Source organism: Pecten maximus, chromosome 12, assembly GCF_902652985.1.
Source record: "Pecten maximus chromosome 12, xPecMax1.1, whole genome shotgun sequence".
Lineage (NCBI taxonomy): Eukaryota > Metazoa > Mollusca > Bivalvia > Pectinida > Pectinidae > Pecten > Pecten maximus.
This window is the reverse complement of record NC_047026.1, coordinates 5,495,962-5,517,617: the sequence shown is the minus strand read 5'-3', so window position 1 is coordinate 5,517,617 and position 21,656 is coordinate 5,495,962. Positions and strand designations below refer to the sequence as shown.

Here is a 21,656-nt window from a genome sequence, read left to right as displayed (position 1 = left end):
GGGGTGGTTTTTTTTTGCTTTTTTTTTTCTTTTCTACTTTGTTTAAAATTTTTATTTTTTATTTAATTTTTTTTTGTCTTTTTTTTTTCCGTTTGAAATTATTGAATCGTGTATTCGAGGGCCAATGACTACTGACGTCTACTAACATGTTACCTCATTAAATAAATAATATTTATTATTGATAACTAACAAAGATGGCACGTTACATTATACACTAGAGTACTCAGTCACTCTAGTAAAATGTTTTACGTCTATGGATCTTATGCAACGGACAATTCAGAAAATTGAAACGAGGCCATGTTTACTTATTTGTTGATTTATTTGATTTTTATTTTTGTTTGTTTGTTTGTTTGGTTTTTTGTTTGTTTTTGTTTGTCCTTTTTGTTGGTTTGTTAATTTTGTTTTTTCTTTTAAGTGGGATTCGGTTGTATATGTCTGAGTTTTTTGTTTTGTTATGATGCATATTTTAAAGTTATTGTGAGTTTGATGTTGCATGGTATAATGTATTCAATATAGTACATATATTATATATCCCCTTTTTAAAAATCATACAAAGATACACGAAAAGAAATATCAATTACTTTAATTTTTACTGTATTAGTTAGATTGTTCAATTAATTTTGTCCATGCTACGCATATGGCATTATCATAAAAATTTCTATACAGAAAAAAATCAACATCATATCCTCTTTCTTGGCCTAGTTACAGGCCGTCCGTGACTTCCGCACACGTGGAGGGAAAACGTTGGTAGAGGGGAGGTAATTCGAATTGGCGTTATGTAAGATCCGTATTTTTCGGTCCGGTCGTTGAGTTGATATTTATTCTCTCTTTCCACCAGAAACGTTCGTGATCCGAGCCATGTGCAGAGAGAAGTTATAATATAGGACGACGGATTTTATACACATAACATGTCTTAACGAAGGAAGTTAGTCGGATGTGAAGACAATTACAAGACTACTTTTCTGTGTGAATGTAATTAACGGGCGTTTTAGTGTGTAATGGACGAAAACGACCCATATGAATGTTTGCCCCCTACGAGTACAACCTCGACCCACATGCTGGCGGGGGCTGCTGCCGGCGTTATGGAGCACTGTGTCATGTATCCTGTCGACTGTGTAAAGGTGCGGAAAAGTTACACAGCCATTTGTATTTGTTGGTAGTGATTTAAAGAGTGTTATTTGTCGCGAAGTTGTTGAAGATTGTGTCCACGTCGCACGTGTGGAGGGTGATAAGCTGACTCATAGAGGCGCTTAGTACAGTGTCGAAAGTGATGCATTTCCGAATTACGCATGTCAACATTGATCGTAATACCGACTATAACCTTTATCTGTAATAATGCATAAGTTTATACTGACCATATCAACCAAATTGTACATGGCTTTCAAACATATGCCTAACTATATTAACAGGATATAGCCGGGAGTTACCTCCCTTACGTTTGACCGTGTGCTGTCATATAAATAAGGGAGTGTTGGATCAATAATTCAGTAGATCTACATGTTGCTTCCTCTTATTTCGATGAATTAATGTTTGTACATATATACACGGACGACTGTTTTTCCTGGTTTATATATATGTCAAACAATCAAGTTGCACTCGTCAAATATGGGTGTTGCCTGTTGGCCCTGTTACACAATCTTATATATATATAATTACAAAACACAAGTTTCATATGTTACAGTGGAGAAGATCTGATAGCATATGTTATCATGAGCTAAATAGCTACGTTGGTTCATTGCAGAAACTTCACATGCCTAGGCCCATTGTATTTTTGCAAAATGTAAACGCCAAATTAGAACATGCAGGAAACCAGTGTTTTATATAAAGGTCCTATTTATTGAAACAAAACCGTATTTATCACCATATCTCTTGTTATATTAGATTGTTGATAAATGAAAATGAAATTGAAAACAATATTTGTCAGGGGTTGACACTGCTGGGCTGCCAGTGTCCCTGGTTGTGAGGAATTAGGCTTCGACACCAACATAAATAATTAATGCTCACATTCATTGCTTGTTTTCTCAGTGTCACGGAAAATATCATGCTATAATTTAATAATGTCAGGAGTAAACTACAGTACATCTTCTGAGAGTTCCAAAATTATGATGTTATCTTGCAATTGCCTATTGTATTATTGATCCCATCCAGTTAGAACTATGTTTATTGTCCATCACAAAAATGACCTTGAGCCCATTTTAAGGTCAAAGGGCTCCAATTTGTTAAAGCATTCAAACAGCTTCTTCTCTCATTCTGAAAGGCTGGAAGTCATGATAGTAGTCTGGTAGTTTTCTTGGATATTGAGGCCAACAACGTTTGCCAAAAATATGTTTAGATTGCATGGTTAAATTAGGGCAAGATTCTACACAGACTGTAATGTTTTTCATGGAAATAGCAGAAAATTGTCGATTACAGTATATATAGAGCAAACAGCACATTATGTAATAAATAAAAACCAATCATAAGTAATGTATACATTAATAATCAGCAAAATTTCTTCATTATTTATAATTTGAAAATCTAATTAGTCCAAAAGAAAAATTAGCTAAATTAAATATGGAGTTTTTAAAGATAAATTTGTCAAAAAGAGACTAATTAATTTACTTTTCTTTGGTTTGACATTGGAACTCACATCAACAAAATTTCTATAAAGATGAATCATATACTTTATATATTACACAATGACATCGTCAATTCTAACTTTTAGTTCAGTTTTACGTCATGCTTTTATTATGCCGGGCATCGATGACAGCCTTCTCTGCCTAAAACATGGTGACAACCAGCTTTAAGCCGTTCTAGAATATACTGCTGGGAAACCAGGCTTAAGAGTTGTTACTCTTTTCTATTTCTTTAGCTACAGCTAGCTATCTTGAAACCAGGTAGATAAATATTACAAGATACACTTGAATTTCATGGTTCTTAGGGATATGCTTCCTATCATACCTTTAGTAAAGTACACAGCGATCGATGATTGTGAGATTTTACTTACTGCCCCCCCCCTCCCTGAATCTCATATTTCATTTGCTTAATTTTGTGGCAATATGACACACTTTCCAGGAAATTTGCCCTTATCTCTGCTGCAAATAAATTTAAGATGTCAACCAACACCACTATGACCTATCCAGGGCTTTTGTTTGTTCACTCGTTTTAGATATGGAGCCTTTTTATTTCATTTGTGAAGAAAATTTGTAATTGCTACAGAATTTGAAATATTCAGGAATAAACTGCATAGTTTGGGAATTTCGCCTTGATATGAAATAATTTGAATTGGGAATGGGGACAATACTTGGCTTTAACAAAGGCCCATTATATATTATAGCCTCAAAAACCCTCAGTAAACTGCTATAATTAAAATGATGCAACAGGACTCGTTAAGATTTTCTTACTTGGAAAAAGCTGAGAACAAACTTGTACAAATCCCTAAAAACAATTTTATGTATGTTTTGGCTAACAGACTTAATACAATTATTATAATTTCCATTTAATGTGTGTTTTTATTCAGAATTTATTATATTTTCAGTAAGGGAATATTTAACATTTATCCTATAATACTGGTTATATAAATGAGTACTGACATTGTATATAACTAGGTAGGTATGTATATCGTGATTTCTTTGATTAGTAATACTTCATGAGATTCAACAGCTGTTACACAAAGTTGGTGACCTTTCGGACAATTCTTGACTGCATGATTAATCAGAAATGCTGTATCACGATCGGTAACTAAAATTAAACTTTAAAAAATATAATTTTACTTAAACTGTTTCCGACCTATCCACAGGAGGTTGATTCCATGTTTAACAGGTCTATTACACCTATGTACAGTCAGCCTATAGCTACAGGGCATGTTTTTTTAAACAAATACAGATGTATATATATGGTTGTTAAATTTTGATGTTAAGTCTGTCTGAAGTTGTCTTCAGTTCATAGATTTATTTACTCCATTCCAACTTCTATGCATCCTTGATACTCCAGGGGTTACAATATGCAATCTCCTCATGACTGTGATTGAGCCCATTTTTTGCTAAAAATAGCTTTAAGAAATTAAAAAGCCCTGCAAATTGTTGGAAACAAAAAGTTTTTCCCTGCATATTTTGATAGTAAAATTGCGGTTTTAGGAATAAAACCAGTGTATAATAATATCATAAAAACATCTGGTGTTTTATTTATCAAATAGCTGTACAAAAATGTATATACATACCTGCTGCAGCAATTCGCATATTTTTACTTTGAACTTGTATTCTGTTGAAGTCAAAAAGGTCAACTTTGAGAGCTGGCCAAAGGCCGATGTCAGTGTTATAGGGTTTCTGAAATTCTGACTTTATGAATATATTATCAATATACATACATTATATACATATATAGGTAACAAAGGTCTAAACTATCTTCAATCTTAAAATGTCTAGAAGGTATTTTAGGTAGCTGTGATCACCAAAAAACCACTCCTTTTGCCATTGCTGAAATATTTAACGCATTATGTTGCAATAGGGCGAAAAACCCTACACAAATTTTATTAGACCTTTCGAAGTATTTTTGACCAGCAGAGAGTAGCTCTGACTTATGTTTTTGAAATTTGAGGTAAAATATCTATATTTTATATAATATATATAATGAACACAAGTTGTCCTTCACAGATCAAATCAATAACAGTTATGTCGGTTTCTCATCAGATCAAATCAATAACAGTAATATCAGTTTCACATCAGATCAAATCAATGACAGTAATATCAGTTTCTCATCAGATCAAATCAATGACAGTAATGTCAGTTTCTCATCTGTAGGCTTTAAGTATGGTATATACATTGATATATATTTAACATGTATACGTATATGTACCAGGTATTAATATCGTCATGCTTACGTATATAGCAACACATGCATGTACAGGTGAAAGTTCAACCGAGGCAACAGTTTCCTTATTGTGTATGTTATAGATTTTGTTTTACGCAGTATTTCTATAGGTTCTATATATATATGTTATGCTATAACTTTTTCAAGAAGCGGCTCAGGAGGTCTGCATTAAAAAAATGCTCATCTGAATAGTTACCATTTAGTGAAATTACCTCTTTTCTTCCTTTTTGGCACTTTCCCTTTGGCCTCATGGGGACCATTGCCACCATATACATATGAAAATGTATTTCCTTTCCCGATGATGCTTCTGACTTTTAATCAAAATCTGTTCATGTCAGTGGTTCATGACTTAATTATAAATAGCAATTTAAAGGACTGTTGGACCCTCTCCCTCTGGCCCCGGGGACCAGAGTCACCATTTATTCAAAATTTGTTCATCTTTCCCCAAGGATGCTTCAAACTTTGGTCAAAATGATTTAAATCCTTTTATTCGTTCATGTCTAGTAGCATTTCAAATGAAAATTTGACAGATGCGGCGCCCAAGGATAAGCTCCCCAGTCCTTCGGACTGGGTGAGCTAAATGCTGTTTGAAGAATAGAGTAAAAATGTAGACTTGACAGTATTTATTACGTAATAGAATGGTGTGATCATTAACATATATTCAAAAATTTCAGACACGGATGCAATCACTTGTTCCTGATCCAAAGGCGGATTACCGTAGCATCCGCGATGCCTTTCACAAGATTGTGAAGTTTGAAGGTATGCGGAATACTGTACGGGGGATACAGGTTGTTGTCGGCGGGGCAGGGCCTGCACATGCTCTTTACTTCACTTGCTATGAGAAGACAAAAAAAGCACTGGCAAATGGCCAAAAAGGAAACCACTTTGCTCATGGTAAGTTTGAGATTATTTTTTACCAAGGTATCTACTGTTATAGTCGAGTTTATAATTTTAAAACCCTACACTCCTAAAGAAATATGTATAAATGTTTATATTTTGACCTCCTTACTGTTTTCAGACTTAATGTATACCTAACAAATTATTGTGAGTCAAAAACTGAAGGAAAATGTGTATTTATGAAAGTATACAGGAAATTCCCAAAAATAATAACTGGGTCTGACGGACCAAGTTTCTATGCAAATTAGTACCACAATGCAACAGGCAGGTTTATCAGTAACACAAAATTACAAATCACCATTTCTCGAAAAATTTAAGGGTCGTAACATATATCTAGACATGCCCATTCAATCACAGAAGTCAAATCTTACTTTGGGGAGTTAAAAATATTCTCAATGGTCTTCTGGATGCAATCAGGGACTGATTATTTTATGGTATTTAGTTTATTTGATGGAAATATTTGTATGCCAATATTTCACATGTTATGTTTGCATGTGGATAATTTTGCAGAAATTTAATGGTCACAAAATAAGCGAAAATTTCCATATCACAAACATTTCTACTTTATAGTACTGTAAGAAAATGGTGTAATTTTACATTAAGGTTACGTTTGTTGTAAACATGTGATAAGTACCTAATGATCTAGGACCAAACTCGGCTTACTTGGATGTTTCTGTATTTCTCAAACTATTGACGTGGACCGATGGAGATCAAGTTAGCAGGTTTTATTGTACATGTTAAGGAAAGAAGTAATTTTGTATTATGAGAGATACACAGGAGGATGAAATGAATTACCTACTGGAGTGTTACTAGGATATATGTACATAGGATTTAATCAATGATATTGAAGGACACAGATGTTCAGGTCCAGGAGTGGTGTTTCCTGTGGGACTAGATTACATTCTGATAATCCTGCAAATAATAGTAAATAAACTCCTCAAGTCAATACTTCAAATTTGATGATGTTCTTATATTAGCTGACTTCAAAAAATCCTTCAAACTTTTGTTTCAGTGTATTTATATCATGTTTCTTGATTTTCTTTTAGTTTAATATAAACAATATTTTATTAATATTCAAATACTATTAATATTCAAATACTTACACACAACATCACAATACAAATTATATATACATATATCACAACATCACAATACAAATTATATATACATATATAGGATTGGAAAACAAGCTAAAAGCTTATACTAATTCCTTGATTCTCATTTTATCTTCAGGCATAGCGGGCGGTGTTGCTACGTTAGCCCATGATGCTGTGATGACCCCAATAGACGGTATGATTTAAATTCTAGTGTCTTAAAAAACTTGTTACATCCCCCTCCCCCCATAAGTTTTATGTATTTCACGATTCAAATTATCTTTTATAAATTTTGGTCTATTTCGATTTTTAAGATAAATATCAATACCTTAAATTATTGATATGTTTTTACACTTCAAAATACCGTAAGGAATGAATTGTCGTCTTGTGTGCTACTTACTAACTGTCAGCATAGAGTTTAAATATAAATGTATTAAACATTGTGGATGACATCATAAGTAGATAATTCTAGTGACACAACAGATATTTTCAGTGGGTACACTGTGTAATTTAGGCTCCATTCAGAGTTTAAGTAAAGAATGCACACTAAGAATTTATCAATTATGCAGTCATGTCAACTTTTGTATAGTTGTAAATTTCTTGGGCTAATACAGGTAGTGGGAGATCCAATGTCTGTGTAAAAAGTTCTGTATGGTTATGTGTTACCCCAGTCGACAGATTCCACAAGGAATACAAGTGTCAGGCCGTAAAGTTGAGTGGTCAAAGAGACCAAAAGGCATAACAACGTCGTGCTGGGTCGATCAGCTTTAATCAAATAGTTGACTAGTTTCAACACTTAGGCGTGTCTTCATCGGAACAAATGGCCGAAACTTTTGTGGTTGTCGCAGTCAACCAATTCACGAGTATTAAATTTCATTGGCGAATATTTTGCTGTTGTTCCAGTCGGAATAAGTTTGTGGTTATTAAATTTTATGGGATAATGTTTTGCAGTTGTCCCAGTTAGACGTAGTTTGCAAGTAATAAATTTCATTGAAACATAGTAGACATTATGCAGTAATACATTTCAATTTGTATTTAAACAATTCGCTGGGGTTTTTATTTTTGTGTTGAGACCGCGAATATTACATCTGACTTGTATTCCCTGTCCTGTCTTACTTGAGATTAAGTGTACGATTAATCCAACGTTTATGAGAGAAGTGAAAATATGAGGAAAACTTGTCAAAATACATGTAATTTGTCATGTATCTATGTATGGAGTAAGTGTTGGTAACAGTGAAATACAATATGTACATATACATGTACATATTTACGTATTCTGTATTCCTATGTAATAAGTATCAGTACAATCTTCGGGAAAAGAGCCAACGTCCTGAAAAAGTATCGGTACAGATTTTTCAGGATATATATATATATATGGGGTCGGATACTGATCCCATTCCCAAAGAGATTTCTTTTTAAAAAAATCCAGTTGCCCTGCTGAAATTACCAACAAATTGCCGATTTTGATTCTGGATATTTTGATCCTGACTGGTATTTTTCCCCATTATGTTAGATGTCACTTTAAAGTGCTTGGATGATCGTGAAATGCAAAAAAATGGCTGCAATATTATGATGAAAAAAGGAAAAAGAAATCAAACAAATTAAAGTGATCAAAATATACCCAATGTGTTTGTTTAATAGCTTTTATGTATACGTTTCAGTTTCCGCGTTAAAATTTCCCAATTTGCAGGAAATATTTTTTTCACAAAATAGTCTGAAAAATCACTGCAGTATCGACATCATCATAAATGTTGGTTTGAATTTTATGAAAAACATATTTTGTACCTATACATATGGGTTTATGAAAAAAACAACAAAAGACAGTCCAAAGGACCAGACTAGTCTTTGCCATGGAGGAATTTATGATTATTCATTTATTTTACGTAAAAAAAGGCAGTGGTTTCCATTGGTCAAAAGGTGATAGTGAAGTTGTAAGTTAAAAGTTTATGGCAGACAAATTGTACAGAGGAAGTGATCGGTTAAGGTAATCCAGCATTTGGATGTGAAATCTAAATTCTGTAAAGGCTGTATATATAGATAAAGATTGAGGAATATTTATCAAAATTACATATAAGGTCTGTACCCAGACTGAAAACAACTTACACAGATGGGGTAAGCAGGTAAGTTGATAGCTGTATTTGACGTAATAAGCTACTTGTGGTACTTAATTTAATTCCCTGTTTTGATACTTAATGACTTGATTTTTCTTCATTTACCTATTGCAGAGTTTTCAATTGATGTAACAATAACTTGCTAAAATGATAATGACATTTTATGGAGGAAAAGAGGAAGCAACCATTAGAGATAAAATATTCATGTAAAATTATTTAAAGTCCTGATTCCATTACATATATCTTACGTCAAATACAGCAGGATTGTTGCGCACTGTACTGCAGTGTTTCAAGATACTATATACCATATTTATCAAGCAATAAAGCCCTCAATGGTAATTCATCAACTTTATTGCAGTTCAGAAGAAATGACACCAAATTCAATACCACATTCCTGTAATAAGCTCACTCCTACATTAAGTCAGAGATTACATGTTGGCCCCCTCACAGCAGGCTTATGGCAGGATAGAGCACCGACCATACAACCTCAGGTGAAGATCTGAGGTGCGTGGTTTGATACTCCCTACCTGTGCCGGTTTTTGTTTCTTGGGAGGCTGAGAAACGGACCGGTCAGTGCTGTTGTGGTTGTGTCCTTTGCCAAGATACTTGACCCTAATTGCTCTGGATGGCTTCTGACGAGTCTCCTGTATGTTGGTCAGTGAAGTAGCCACCAGCTACTACAAGGAATCCCAGCCTCAAATGACTCTAGCTGTTTACGGGACAATAGACTCACAAAACAAACAAATCACAGGGCTTATGGCAGGATAAGTATGGTACTCATGGAAGTACTGCATATGTACAGTACATCGCTTTCTGCTTATGATCATCGTATTTGGCAGGCAAATTTGCCACAGACATGTAATACTTAAGTGTTGCATAAGAGTATACACTTTCATATCAGGATGTGTATATCGTTCAAGTATCACAGCTCATCTTAAAACGAAACGTCATTGATTAATATGGAAATATGAACATTTGGAGGGGGGGGACTTCAAACTTATATTATATACATAAAATTTTGCTTCATTCTCAAAAGTGGAAATGTCAAGGTTATGTAGACTTAATTCTTACTGATTTTGTCAATGTTCATGTATGGTGTTAAGCCATGAAATCCTGATCTGGTGTTATTCAAAGTTTCGTTTAATAGAAAAAAGTACTTTTAATGTGAACTTCAAAAACATCTAATTGTGTATGTAGTAATCTGCAAATTCCAAAATACTTATTTTGTATTTTTCTGTTTTCTACTTGCTGATTCTGACCTTGGTGATACTGCACTCAATGACCTCTATGATGCTGACCTTGGTGGTACTGCACTCGATGACCTCTATGATGCTGACCTTGGTGGTACTGCACTCGATGACCTCTATGGTGCTAACCTTGATGACATCAATGATATTGACTGTTATGCTCTGGCTGGTCTGGATGACATTTGACCTGTGATTGACCGGGTATATAGTGATAAAACAGAGGATGCAGGTCTACGGGAGCCCGTACAAGTCGTGTGCTCACTGTACCGTGGATGTGTACACCAAAGAAGGAGTCAGAGCCTTCTATAGAAGTTACACAACACAGCTCACTATGAACCTTCCTTTTCAAATTGTACACTTTATCGTGTATGAGAAAATGCAAGATATTTTAAACCACAATAGAGAGTATAACCCCTTAAGTCATGTGATATCTGGAGGCCTGGCAGGGGCTACATCAGCAGCAGTTACCATGCCGTTGGATGTTTGTAAAACCCTGCTCAACACACAAGAGTGTTGTGCCCGCAAACAAGTTTCCTACATAAATGGCATGGCAGCCGCGTTTAGGACAGTTTATGAATTCCAAGGAGTAAAGGGCTTCTTTAGAGGACTACAGGCGAGAGTTGTCTTTCAAATGCCTGCTACTGCAATCTCATGGGGCGTGTACGAAACATTCAAATACAGTCTTTCAAAGAAACAGGACGCTGAAGACAAGTACGGGAATGTGAAGGGTCTGACTGTGCAAGCAGTAACGGTGACATCTGAAGACCCTCTTCACATCCACAAACCGGCCCACAATCCCTAGCCTTGTTACATTGTAACCCCTCCCCAACCCCTTACAGCCCCTCCCCAACCCCCTACAGCCCCTCCTCGACCCCCGCCCACTGAGGATGTACCTAATGAAGTCGTATCCCTGACATCTTTTCTGTACACCAAGCTCGCTGTTGAAACAAAGGGAAAAGTTTCACTGCATATAATATTTGCTTTAAGCCAAATGTTCAATCTCTGGCCTTTTAAAGCAAATATTGCCATGTTTAAATTTGTCTTTTTTTTACTTAGAAGAACATTTTCTAGATCTTGCCAGCTGAAAAAAGGCAAAAATTATACGTCGGGGGGATTTAGAGTTAGTTCAGTGTTATTGCATGTACAATGTGACAATGAAAAATGAAAATCAAAAAGATATTTATATTATAAATATAATGGAAAGCAATTCAAAATAGAAAAATGATTAGAAATAGAAAATTTTGTATTAGGAAGAATTCTTCATTATACATGTATTTGATTTATCAAATTAGTTTTTATTAATATTTCCATAAAAATTAATAGATTTAATTTAACTTTGAAATTGGATTTTTTTGTTTGCATATTCAAAGAATAGTACAATTTGGTCAGGTTGATTTTGTTATTGCAAGTAAACATTCAAAAAAATGTTTGTGCTGAAAGAAAGTGAGTAGTGCATAACACAGAGATTGTTTAAATGTTCAACAAGGAGGCTGTAAAATTATAACAAATATAATTGTCTCAAATTGTTCTGCATTTTATCAGTATTCTTTGAATAGTGAGCTATAGATACTGTTCTATAACATCTTATGTACCTTTTCACTTTTGAATGACAGGGCATCCAGTTGACCCTTGATTTTTAGCATTTTCAGAAGTCGAATCAACCTTTCTAAAAAATATGAAGGGTCAAAAAAGCATATTCAAAGAGACATGTTCCTTCAAGAGTCAAATCTGATTTTTGGGGGTCAAATGATACTCTCAAGGGTCACTGGATGCCCTGAATGGTATATGAATCTGAACAATTTTGGTGCTAATGGCTCACTGACAAAATGTGTTCACCCAGTTTTGATTTGTAATTAAATGGCTATGATAACTGGCCAGCCATGCAAGATTTAAAGGGTGGCTAGAACAGATGAATTTTAGGGTGTTTGTTTTAATTTCACGAATAAATTCGTAATTAAATTTGTAATTAAGTTTTCTTTAATTACAAAATTTGATAAATAAATCTACTGGGATGCAAGAGACCTTCTCAAACTTTTACTATAAAGACTGACCTCGGATATCTAAAATTGTGATAATACTTCAGTATTTATTGGAAAAATGATTATGTTATTCCCATTGTAATTTTTTATTTTTATTTTCTTTTTTTTTTTAATGAAGTAAATTTTGAACAACTTAATTATAAATTAGCAACTTCCTAGATAAAAGATTTAAAATTTATGTTAAACGATTTTGTCCACAAATTTTTCTCTTATTTTACTGGTTCAGTCTTTATAGGTTAGACTTTGATTCTTATTTGCATGTATTTATTTGTGAGAAGAAAGACTTCTACAAAATGTTTGTCAACAATGGTATTTCCATATACTGAAAATATCATCACAATCTTTCAATTTCGTGAGGAGAAGGACTTCTACAAAGTTGGAAATGATTTAACCATCAAGAGGATGAAAAATCCGATGTTTGCTCACAGCTGCCTCGCTGCTTCTTGTGTGATTTGGTTGATGTAAAGCTGTGTTTGCATAACAGTTTTTGAGAATTTGTCAGAAGAAAGACTTCTACAACTTTTTTTTTTTTTGCAAACCCTTAAGTTTGTGTTTTGTGCTTAGTTTTGTCAGGAGAAAGACTTCTACAAAAAAGTTAAATAGAGAAAAATGGTGTTCGGTGAAATTTGTCAGGAGATCGAACTTCTACAAATTGCTTTAAGGTTAGTGTGCATCGTATGTTTTGTGCTGGCGGAAGAACCCCACAGAGAACTTCGTGTACAGTCATCATGTTTCGTCAGGACCGACTCGGTGATCAACATCAACATGACAACACATACGGCTATTTTTTATTACTGGTCAACTACACTTTTTCAAGGGTTAACATTTTGTGTTTTTTTTACATTTGTATAGCTTTAAAGGTGTTTTTAATTTGATATGCACGTTTTAATTTTGTTTGTAAAAATATGAAAATGTAGAAAACCTCTAAAAACCAAAGACTGAAAGAGTACTGACTTTTTTCATTTGGTCAAATTTAGTTTTACAGAATTGATGAAAATATTTTAGAATGAATGTTACTAAATGTTTTTTCAGCATAGTTGTTATCGGACCTAGAAATAATACAGAAGTTATTTCTGATACAAGACAAAAAACAATTGCTTCAGTCTTTGTTTTAATGTGTTGATACTTTATGTTATCTTACATTTCTTTTTGTGGAAGTAATAACATTTTCTAGTTGGTAAGTTCCCAGTGCTGCAATATATGGCTTAAACCTCTTGTACTTCATATTTTCACAAAAAAAAAAAAAAAAAAACTAGAAAAAAAACCCAGAAGTAATTTGATTTCAGAATGGCTTTTTAAAAGAACAGCTATGTGGTCATTGAACTGGTATATCGGCACAAATATGTACGCCTCTTATACCATTAAATTTTTTTTTTTTAAATAAATGTTAGGATTAAATTTCAGGCCCTGTACATCATGATTCAATGTTGGAATCACGATATGGATAGAACAATAGGTACCCGGGAAGGTAAAATTTACTTGGCAATAGTAATGTTTGATATCATTATGGTACATAATTTTATGCAGAAATCTCCAAGAACACATCAATCTTTTAAGTTTTAATAAATAGAAATGAAGGGAAAAGTCATAGTAAAGGTAGCCAGTTTTCGAAGCATAAAATATCTTCATGTACATTTTGAATTAGATATCTATTATTTATGTTGAGTGTCCTTGTCGGAACATGTTGATATGTACATTGTGTATATAGTGTAAATAGTAAAATATATATGTATATAATTATATGTAAATACTGATTGTTACGTGCCTCCTCATTTGATTGCTATCACTAGTCTACAGCTATTGTCTATATATCCAGGAGTATGTGTTTTGTATTCTTTAAATTCTTGTCATTTTTTACCCAACAACAAGCTAATTATAGTCCCATAATTAACCATATCAACACGCTGGACTGACTACCTGTAAGTACACTACGGACCGGCACCCTGTAAGTACACTACAGACCGATACCCTGTAAGTACACTACGGACCGATACCCTGTAAGTACACTAGGGACTGACACCCTGTAAGTACACTACGGACCGACACCCTGTAAGTACACTACGGACCGACAACCTGTAAGTACACTACGGACCGACAACCTGTAAGTACACAATGGACCGACACCCTGTAAGTACACTGTGGGCTAATTTTTCCATATTTATACCCCCGCAACGAAGTTAGGGGGGGTATACTGGAATCAGGTTGTCTGTCCGTCCGTCCGTCCGTCCGTCTGTAGATGCATTTTGTCCGGACAACTCCTCCTAAACCGATAGGCCAATTCCGATGAAACTTCACGGCCCGATGAAACTTCACACAAATATTAATGATCATGTGTAGATGTGCATGCCACTTTATTTTTCTCAAAATTATGGTTGCTATGGCAACTGGTCACTATAAACAGGTTTTCTGATAAGAACCATAACTTTAAGTTTGTCCGGACAACTCCTCCTAAACTAAATGGCCAATTTCAATGAAACTTCACACAAATATAGAGGACCATGTGTAGATGTGCATGCCTCTTTATTTTTCTCAAAATTATGGTTGCTATGGCAACTGGTCACTATAAACATGTTTTCCGATAAGAACCATAACTTTAAGTTTGTCCGGACAACTCCTCCTAAACTAAATGGCCAATTTCAATGAAACTTCACACAAATATAGAGGACCATGTGTAGATGTGCATGCCACTTTATTTTTCACAAAATTACGGTTGCTATGGCAACTGGTCACTATAAACAGGTTTTACTGATAAGAACCATAACTTTAAGTTTGTCCCAACAACTCCTCCTAAACTAAATGGCCAATTTCAATTAAACTTCACACAAATATAGAGGACCATGTATAGATGTGCATACCACTTTCTTTTCTTTCAAAATTATGGTTGCTATGGCAACTGGTCACTATAAACAGGTTTTCTGATAAGAACCATAACTTTAAGTTTGTCCGGACAACTCCTCCTAAACTAAATGGCCAATTTCAATGAAACTTCACACAAATATAGAGGACCATGTGTAGATGTGCATGCCACTTTCTTTTTTTTTCTTCAAAATTATGGTTGCTATGGCAACTGGTCACTATATTACTGGGTTATCTTAGTTAGCCTCTAATTAACAGTTCCAATTCACCATTGACTCGTGCAATTTGCGGGGGTATTAGTCAGCCATCCTGGCTACAGTTCTAGTTCACTTTAAAAGCATGTTTTAACAAATAAATGAAAATTACCACAATTTACACTATAGTTCTAATAGATACATTGCTGGATAACTGATTTGAGATAATTTACCTTTCATGCATATTCAGTGAAAATATTTGCCATAATTTACCTTACATACAATGTAATGTGAAGATTGTTGTCTACCAAGCAAGATTACTAAATCTCCTTAGGATAATTTATCAAAGGTTAAACTTTCAGTTCTGTTAACAACTTGTTACTTGGAAATTGATATTGATGTAATGAATATCTAGTATAGATACACTAATAACAGCAGATCTAGAGGAATATTACTAAATTAATGGCATTTGTATGAACATGCATTATTTTATAATTATGTAATGATAACTTTGCTCAAACACAAAAACATGATACAATGTACACGTATTTATAAAAATTCCTTGTGTAAAACAATATTTTTATCTTAAGACATATCTTCAGGCACGATAACTCTATCTGTTTTCTTGATCCCAAAGTTAAAAGTGTATAAGGTATATAGGAACTCCTGTTCTCCTGACATGTTCTATGTAATGTTTAAATATGTACGTAAAACATCACTGCTGTCTTAAACCAAGAATTGTTCGCGTCTGTGTAGTTCCGATCAGACAGGTCTCCGTGTAGAAAAATCGCTGCTGTTTAAAATCAAGAACTATTTGTGTCTGTGTTGTTTGACCTCAACATTGCTGCTGTTTTAAACTGAGAAGCATTTGTGTTTGTGGTTTATGGTTTAAACAAATGTCGTCATACATCAAACACGGCTGCTGTTTCAAACTTGTGCACTACATGGTAACCATGGTAACAGAACTGTTTTAGTAACATCATCCACATTCAATGTTCTTCCGTTGTAATGTTTTTTTTGCCAAAAGTTGTTTTCTTAATGAATGTTATGAAAGGTTAACCTATGTTCAGCCAATCGTATTTAGAACTTGTAAAATTTTGTAGAATTAATGAATTTCATTTATGATATTTCTTTTACAATGGAAAAAAAATTGTGGTTATGACAGTGATGTTTTCATTGGTTATACAAAATTTTGAAGTAACATTTATTTGAAGAGTGTGTGAATATGTCTCTTGAGCAATATTTCATCTGGAATTGAGCTATAATTTAGGGGGGGGGGTAGGAAATGAAATCATATTCAGTATGTGCAAGTACATGTACATGAAATTTTCATATACAAAAATAAAATCACACCAAAGGTTTTCCCTTTGAAATTAAGGATGTATGGTCCTATACTTGCGATTTTGTAGTAAAGTTACTTCCCTTGAAAACTTCTAATGTAGTATGTGTCTTTAATTTGTACTAGATTTGGTATAATTATACATTCTTAATTAAGTCTAGGCTTGCCATTCATAAAAATATATTTTATTGATTTTTGTGAAGTTTACTGTAAGAAAAGATAAAGCATGAAAAATAAATTATCTGTTGATGATAAAATGTATTCAGGCTTCAGAACCTGTAACTGTTTATAAACTAGGTGTTCAGATATAAAAAGTTTTGATTTATTTTGGGGATTATTTCTTTGAAATAATGTGTGGGAGAGATGCATGTCTGTAATGAAATCAAAGGTACTTCCCGGTGTTATATTGAGAGACAGCTGTGACAAGATCTAAAGCGATCACAGACACATACTGCTAAGATACTTATCATAGTTGTTCGGACTGTATATTTGTCATAATGAAACTTCTTATATAGTTGGGACTGACTGGTGATAGAAAGATTTGGCAGAGACATGAATTGTTAAGAGAGGGTGTAGGAACATGTTGGCATTAAATAAGAGAGCAAATGAAGTGAGGAACATTTTACTATTTTTTACTGTATAGAACAAGATACCCTGTATCCTGTTTCTTTCGCAGAGATTCTGTTTCTCTTTAAAACGTACTTTGCTAGTCTTTTTTGGTGCATTATGTATTATTCCGGATTATAATTCAGTAGTTTTAGCTACATCATTATATTGGGCATTCACATTACTTACCTGGTAGGTATAGGGAAATCATGTCTCATTGTAGATAGGAGCCGAGTACCACTAGGTCTGCTGGGTTGTCTCCCTTTATCAGGAACAGTAACAATATCTTTGAAAAGTTAAGACATCTAAATTGACTTAATAAGAAATTAATTCAAATTATTCATAATACTTATATGAAAGAAATTTTGGTATACAACCGAGTTCATGTCATTTAGGCATTATCTCATTAGGTTCGATTGATAAAGGGGAGATAATTTGGTAGCTTCAAACTAATGAATGAATTCATCATTTTCTTCTTCTCATGCATATGTCACATGTGATTTTCTTGTGTTACTGAATCTTGGAATAATCCAGTGACTTAAGGAAATTATATCTACACAGGTGTTGGAATTGAGTATTTCCTTCCCAACTTAACAAATATTGTGACTTGAGCAAGTCTTTTACAATCATAACAGCTGCTTATATACCATAGTGGTAAGCATATTGTTCACTCAAATTAAAAGTCTTTAAAAGATCAAACTGACAGATCACAGAGGAAAGTAGCATTGTTATAGGCTTAGATTAAATATCCTGATCCTCTTTCCCACTAAAAAAAAATTGGGAAATTAACTGAATATTGATTAAAAAAAATCTAGGTTGGAGGAAAATGCCAATTCCAGCACCTGTGCCTATTTAGAAAGTTTTAGTCTAATATGAAATGCATATTTGGAAATAGTATTGATAATTTCATCAATCAGGCCAAATCACTTTTAATTTAAATTATATCAACATGTGTATTTTATTATCTAACACCTGAAGTAACCATTGGTAACCAGATTGGATTAGATTAGTTTGGTTGAAAGAGTTAGAAATGGTTTTCTGTACATTTTAAATGTAGAAAAATCGCACAACAATGTATAAAATTAATACTACAGGTATCGGTATAATTGTTTCTGGGGGAGAAATAATACAAAATTAATGGTTCAGAGGTTGGTATCATTGTACATCTTTTGATATTCAGAGATTTTGTTTTCAAAATATCTGAAGAACTAATCTAAACAAATTATTGAAAACGTAATTACCTCCCTTTGATAAGCCTGAACCACTGGTGCATTTTACATTTGTCATGAAAGCTTATGGAGATGTCCAATCTGTATTATCTGCCAAGCTATTATTAAGTCTATTGTAAAACATGTTTGTTGCAATATTGTTCATCCAGACTCTTCCAAAACTATGTAATGTTAGGTAACATAGTGTGTTCAATTGAAAATCTGTGAGTGCTAAATTTTGATTTTAATGGAGATTCACAGAATATAATTTTTTTTTTCTTAAACAAAAACTTGAGTTGTTTCTGATCTTATTATTGATAGGCCTAAGTTTAATTAGTATGTTTTGATCAGATTGACAAGTTAATGATTAAAAGCAATGTCACATGGAGACATGCTACCATAATTAGGCAATTAGGTAATAAGAGAAATGCTTCAAATGTGAAAATTGTAAAATTAAGATTACTGCAAAAATGTAGGTTTACAGTGTTTTTTGTCAATACCTATATTCTACTATGTCTAAAGTCTCCACCTTTTACTACAGCTTTGATACTTTTTGTGATGGTCAATTTAGTTATAAACATGTTTAACAGAATACTTATATATATGCTGGTAGCTCACTATATATTGTTGAAAGAGAGAATTTCAGGCCCCTGAGCCATTGTTAATTTTTAATTGTTTCCCCGGTAATATTTGTGTGGTCAGAACGTTCACTAGGAAGACACTTATTTGGTGGCCCTTCGTCCATTTTGACTTGGATTTATCCCGTAAATCTCTCAATGGTAAACATTCCAAGCCACATGTACAAATATCAAAGGGAAGTAACTCCTGTAATTACTTGTGAAGTCATGTGAGAGTGAGTACATCTACATGCCTCATTTTGATTGGTTGAACCTGTGATATGTTAATTAAGCCTTTGTCTGAGTTCTGTGTTATATTAACTCATTGATGTGTGTGGACCCCAGGCCTTATACCCTAACAGAGCTTGTCTCAAGATACATCATTTATTTTGAATGATCGGTGTAATCTTGTCCATATTGGAAGTTTTTATGTTCAAATTTTTAGATATGTCCGAGATGTTTAAGAAATCTTGTTGATTCGCCTTCATATTATTTTAGCTCTGGTATGCGGTTCACTCTAATCAATTCAGAGTCTAGCTTGCTGGCTTATCATTGATGTTTTCATTTCTAGCTGTTTCCTGTTATGAAGTGATTTGGTAATCGTACTTTATCCGATAAGCCTGAAAACTTATGGAATAAAGAACTTGAACTTGTTGCTAAGGCCTGTGCTTAACAGACATCACATGGGGACTGTTATAACGCCCTCACTCGATTGTTGATCAGAAAATAAAATTTATTTAGCAAGCATTTTATACAATGTTGTGTCTTTATTTAAGAATTTTTGACCAACTGATTTCTAGTTACTTAAGAAATAATTAACGATGATTCGTGTATTGTTGCAGGATATACAACTCGGACTCGGATATTTTGCAATTTTAATTAATAACGAAGGCCTGCAGGCCTGAGTTATTAATTAAATTGCAAAATATCCGAGTCCGAGTTGTATATCCTGCAACAATACACGAGGCAAAGTTGATTATTTCTATTCTACCATGTACTGTTTAGTTCTGAGATCGACCTCTTTCTAATAGAAAAAAAGCAAAGAAACCCAGAGAAAACCTTGTAATTTATTTCTGGAGTATTGCATTAATTGTTGATGAAATATACAGGCAATACAGTACTACGATCAAGAGCATCTATCATATGGCATTGATTTTGAAAAAAAAAGGATAAAAAAAAATAAAAGGGGGGGGGGGGGCGTAGGATTCGAACTCGCATCGTGCGTGATAAAAATTTCTTGAAAGACTAACCCATTGGCCCACTCGGCTATAGTAACCTTTTAAAAATGTGTGAATATTAGATATATAAAATTGTAACAGCCGTGACTCACTACCGTGTATTATTGGCACGAGCGTGGGTTATTGGAAAATAATACATGGTTTTAAACCAATCAAAACTGGCGTTACATAGCAAACATGGTAGAATTGTAAATAATTAACAGAAGAGCAAATGAATAAGTTTGTATGGCTATAATTATGTTAAATTAACCCAGTCCATTTTGTCAGGACCTGCAAATCTGATCCGATACCAGTGTCACTTCAAAGAAATCTCATGGCCTTAACCGAGTAGATGACTTAGTTTCTTGCCATATTTGGCCTAGCTCAAATAAGCCCCCACCCTAATGTAACATTCCAGGGTTATAAGTTTGAGGAGAGCTGCTAATCTGTGGACAGGGCCATATTTGTGGAAAGATATGGTTTATATCCCTTCCATGAGAGAACCTTCATTTGCACAGCTAGGGACGAAGGGGAACATACATGTGATATTGAGAAAGATTCTTGTATATCGGAAAGGGACAATATGATTTGACAGAGAGGGACATAAAAGAAATATCATTTCACAAACGACTCCATTTCCAAATATCTATAAATAGACCGTTGTTCTCATGGTCTTTATCTTAATTTACTTGCATATCAACTTCAAGTACAACTAAATAATCTTGGTTCAGATATCGGTAAAATACCTCTGAACCTACCATGTAAGAGTGATCATGATTAATGACCGTGGGCTACATTTCTTTCCTATTTCACTCAGAACTTCACTTCAGAATATATGTTTAAATTTTTTTTACAACTGACCTCTATGAACTAGCTGGACTTCAATATGCTTGATAAAGTAAAACATTGAAACACAAATGTTCAGGCGGACATGGTAAGCACCACAACGATTTACTGGACTCCTTCACACTCATTTGTACCATATTCGTCCTGAAATGAGCCCCTCCCTTCCAAGTTTGGTATTAACTTTTGGGAGGACTTATCTGCCGTACATAAACTTTTCATATTTCAAATTTCTCAAGTTCCACTGGTGGGATTGAGCTGACACTTGCTTGGAATGATCCTGAGATGGTCCTGACCAAGTGTTTTTTTTTCTAATCTGTTTGAAATCCAAGATGGCCACCAGCTTGAAAAACATATTTTAAACTTCTTCTCCAGTTCCACTGGTGCCATTGATTCGGAAATTGGTGAGGATGTTAAGGAAGAAGCGTCAACAACGTGTTGTTATTTTTCAGCCTCGTAAAAACTTTTGACATGGCATGAAGTGGCCATTTTGTAACATGATTGCGCAATCATGTAAATGATTGCGCAATCATGTAACCC

General features: G+C 34.0%; 1 protein-coding gene across 1 annotated transcript; it reads left to right on the top strand.

Annotated features, from left to right (window-relative positions):
• Nucleotides 1–811: 811 nt before the first annotated feature.
• Nucleotides 812–13,488, top strand: LOC117339594 (mitoferrin-1-like). The gene is made up of 4 exons (XM_033901281.1): nt 812–1,121; nt 5,523–5,742; nt 6,979–7,035; nt 10,407–13,488. The coding sequence occupies exons 1-4, from the start codon at nt 999–1,001 to the stop codon at nt 10,997–10,999; spliced, it is 993 nt and encodes a 330-aa protein (XP_033757172.1). The 5' UTR covers nt 812–998; the 3' UTR covers nt 11,000–13,488.
• Nucleotides 13,489–21,656: the final 8,168 nt, after the last annotated feature.

What these genes read in the sequence shown, in the direction of transcription:
- LOC117339594 (XM_033901281.1), top strand. Translation starts at nt 999, where the DNA reads ATGGACGAAAACGACCCATATGAATGTTTGCCCCCTACGAGTACAACC. An exon ending in AGGAAACCACTTTGCTCATG is followed by an intron (nt 5,743 to 6,978) that starts GTAAGTTTGAGA and finishes TTTTATCTTCAG; the next exon opens with GCATAGCGGGCGGTGTTGCT. An exon ending in TGTGATGACCCCAATAGACG is followed by an intron (nt 7,036 to 10,406) that starts GTATGATTTAAA and finishes CCGGGTATATAG; the next exon opens with TGATAAAACAGAGGATGCAG.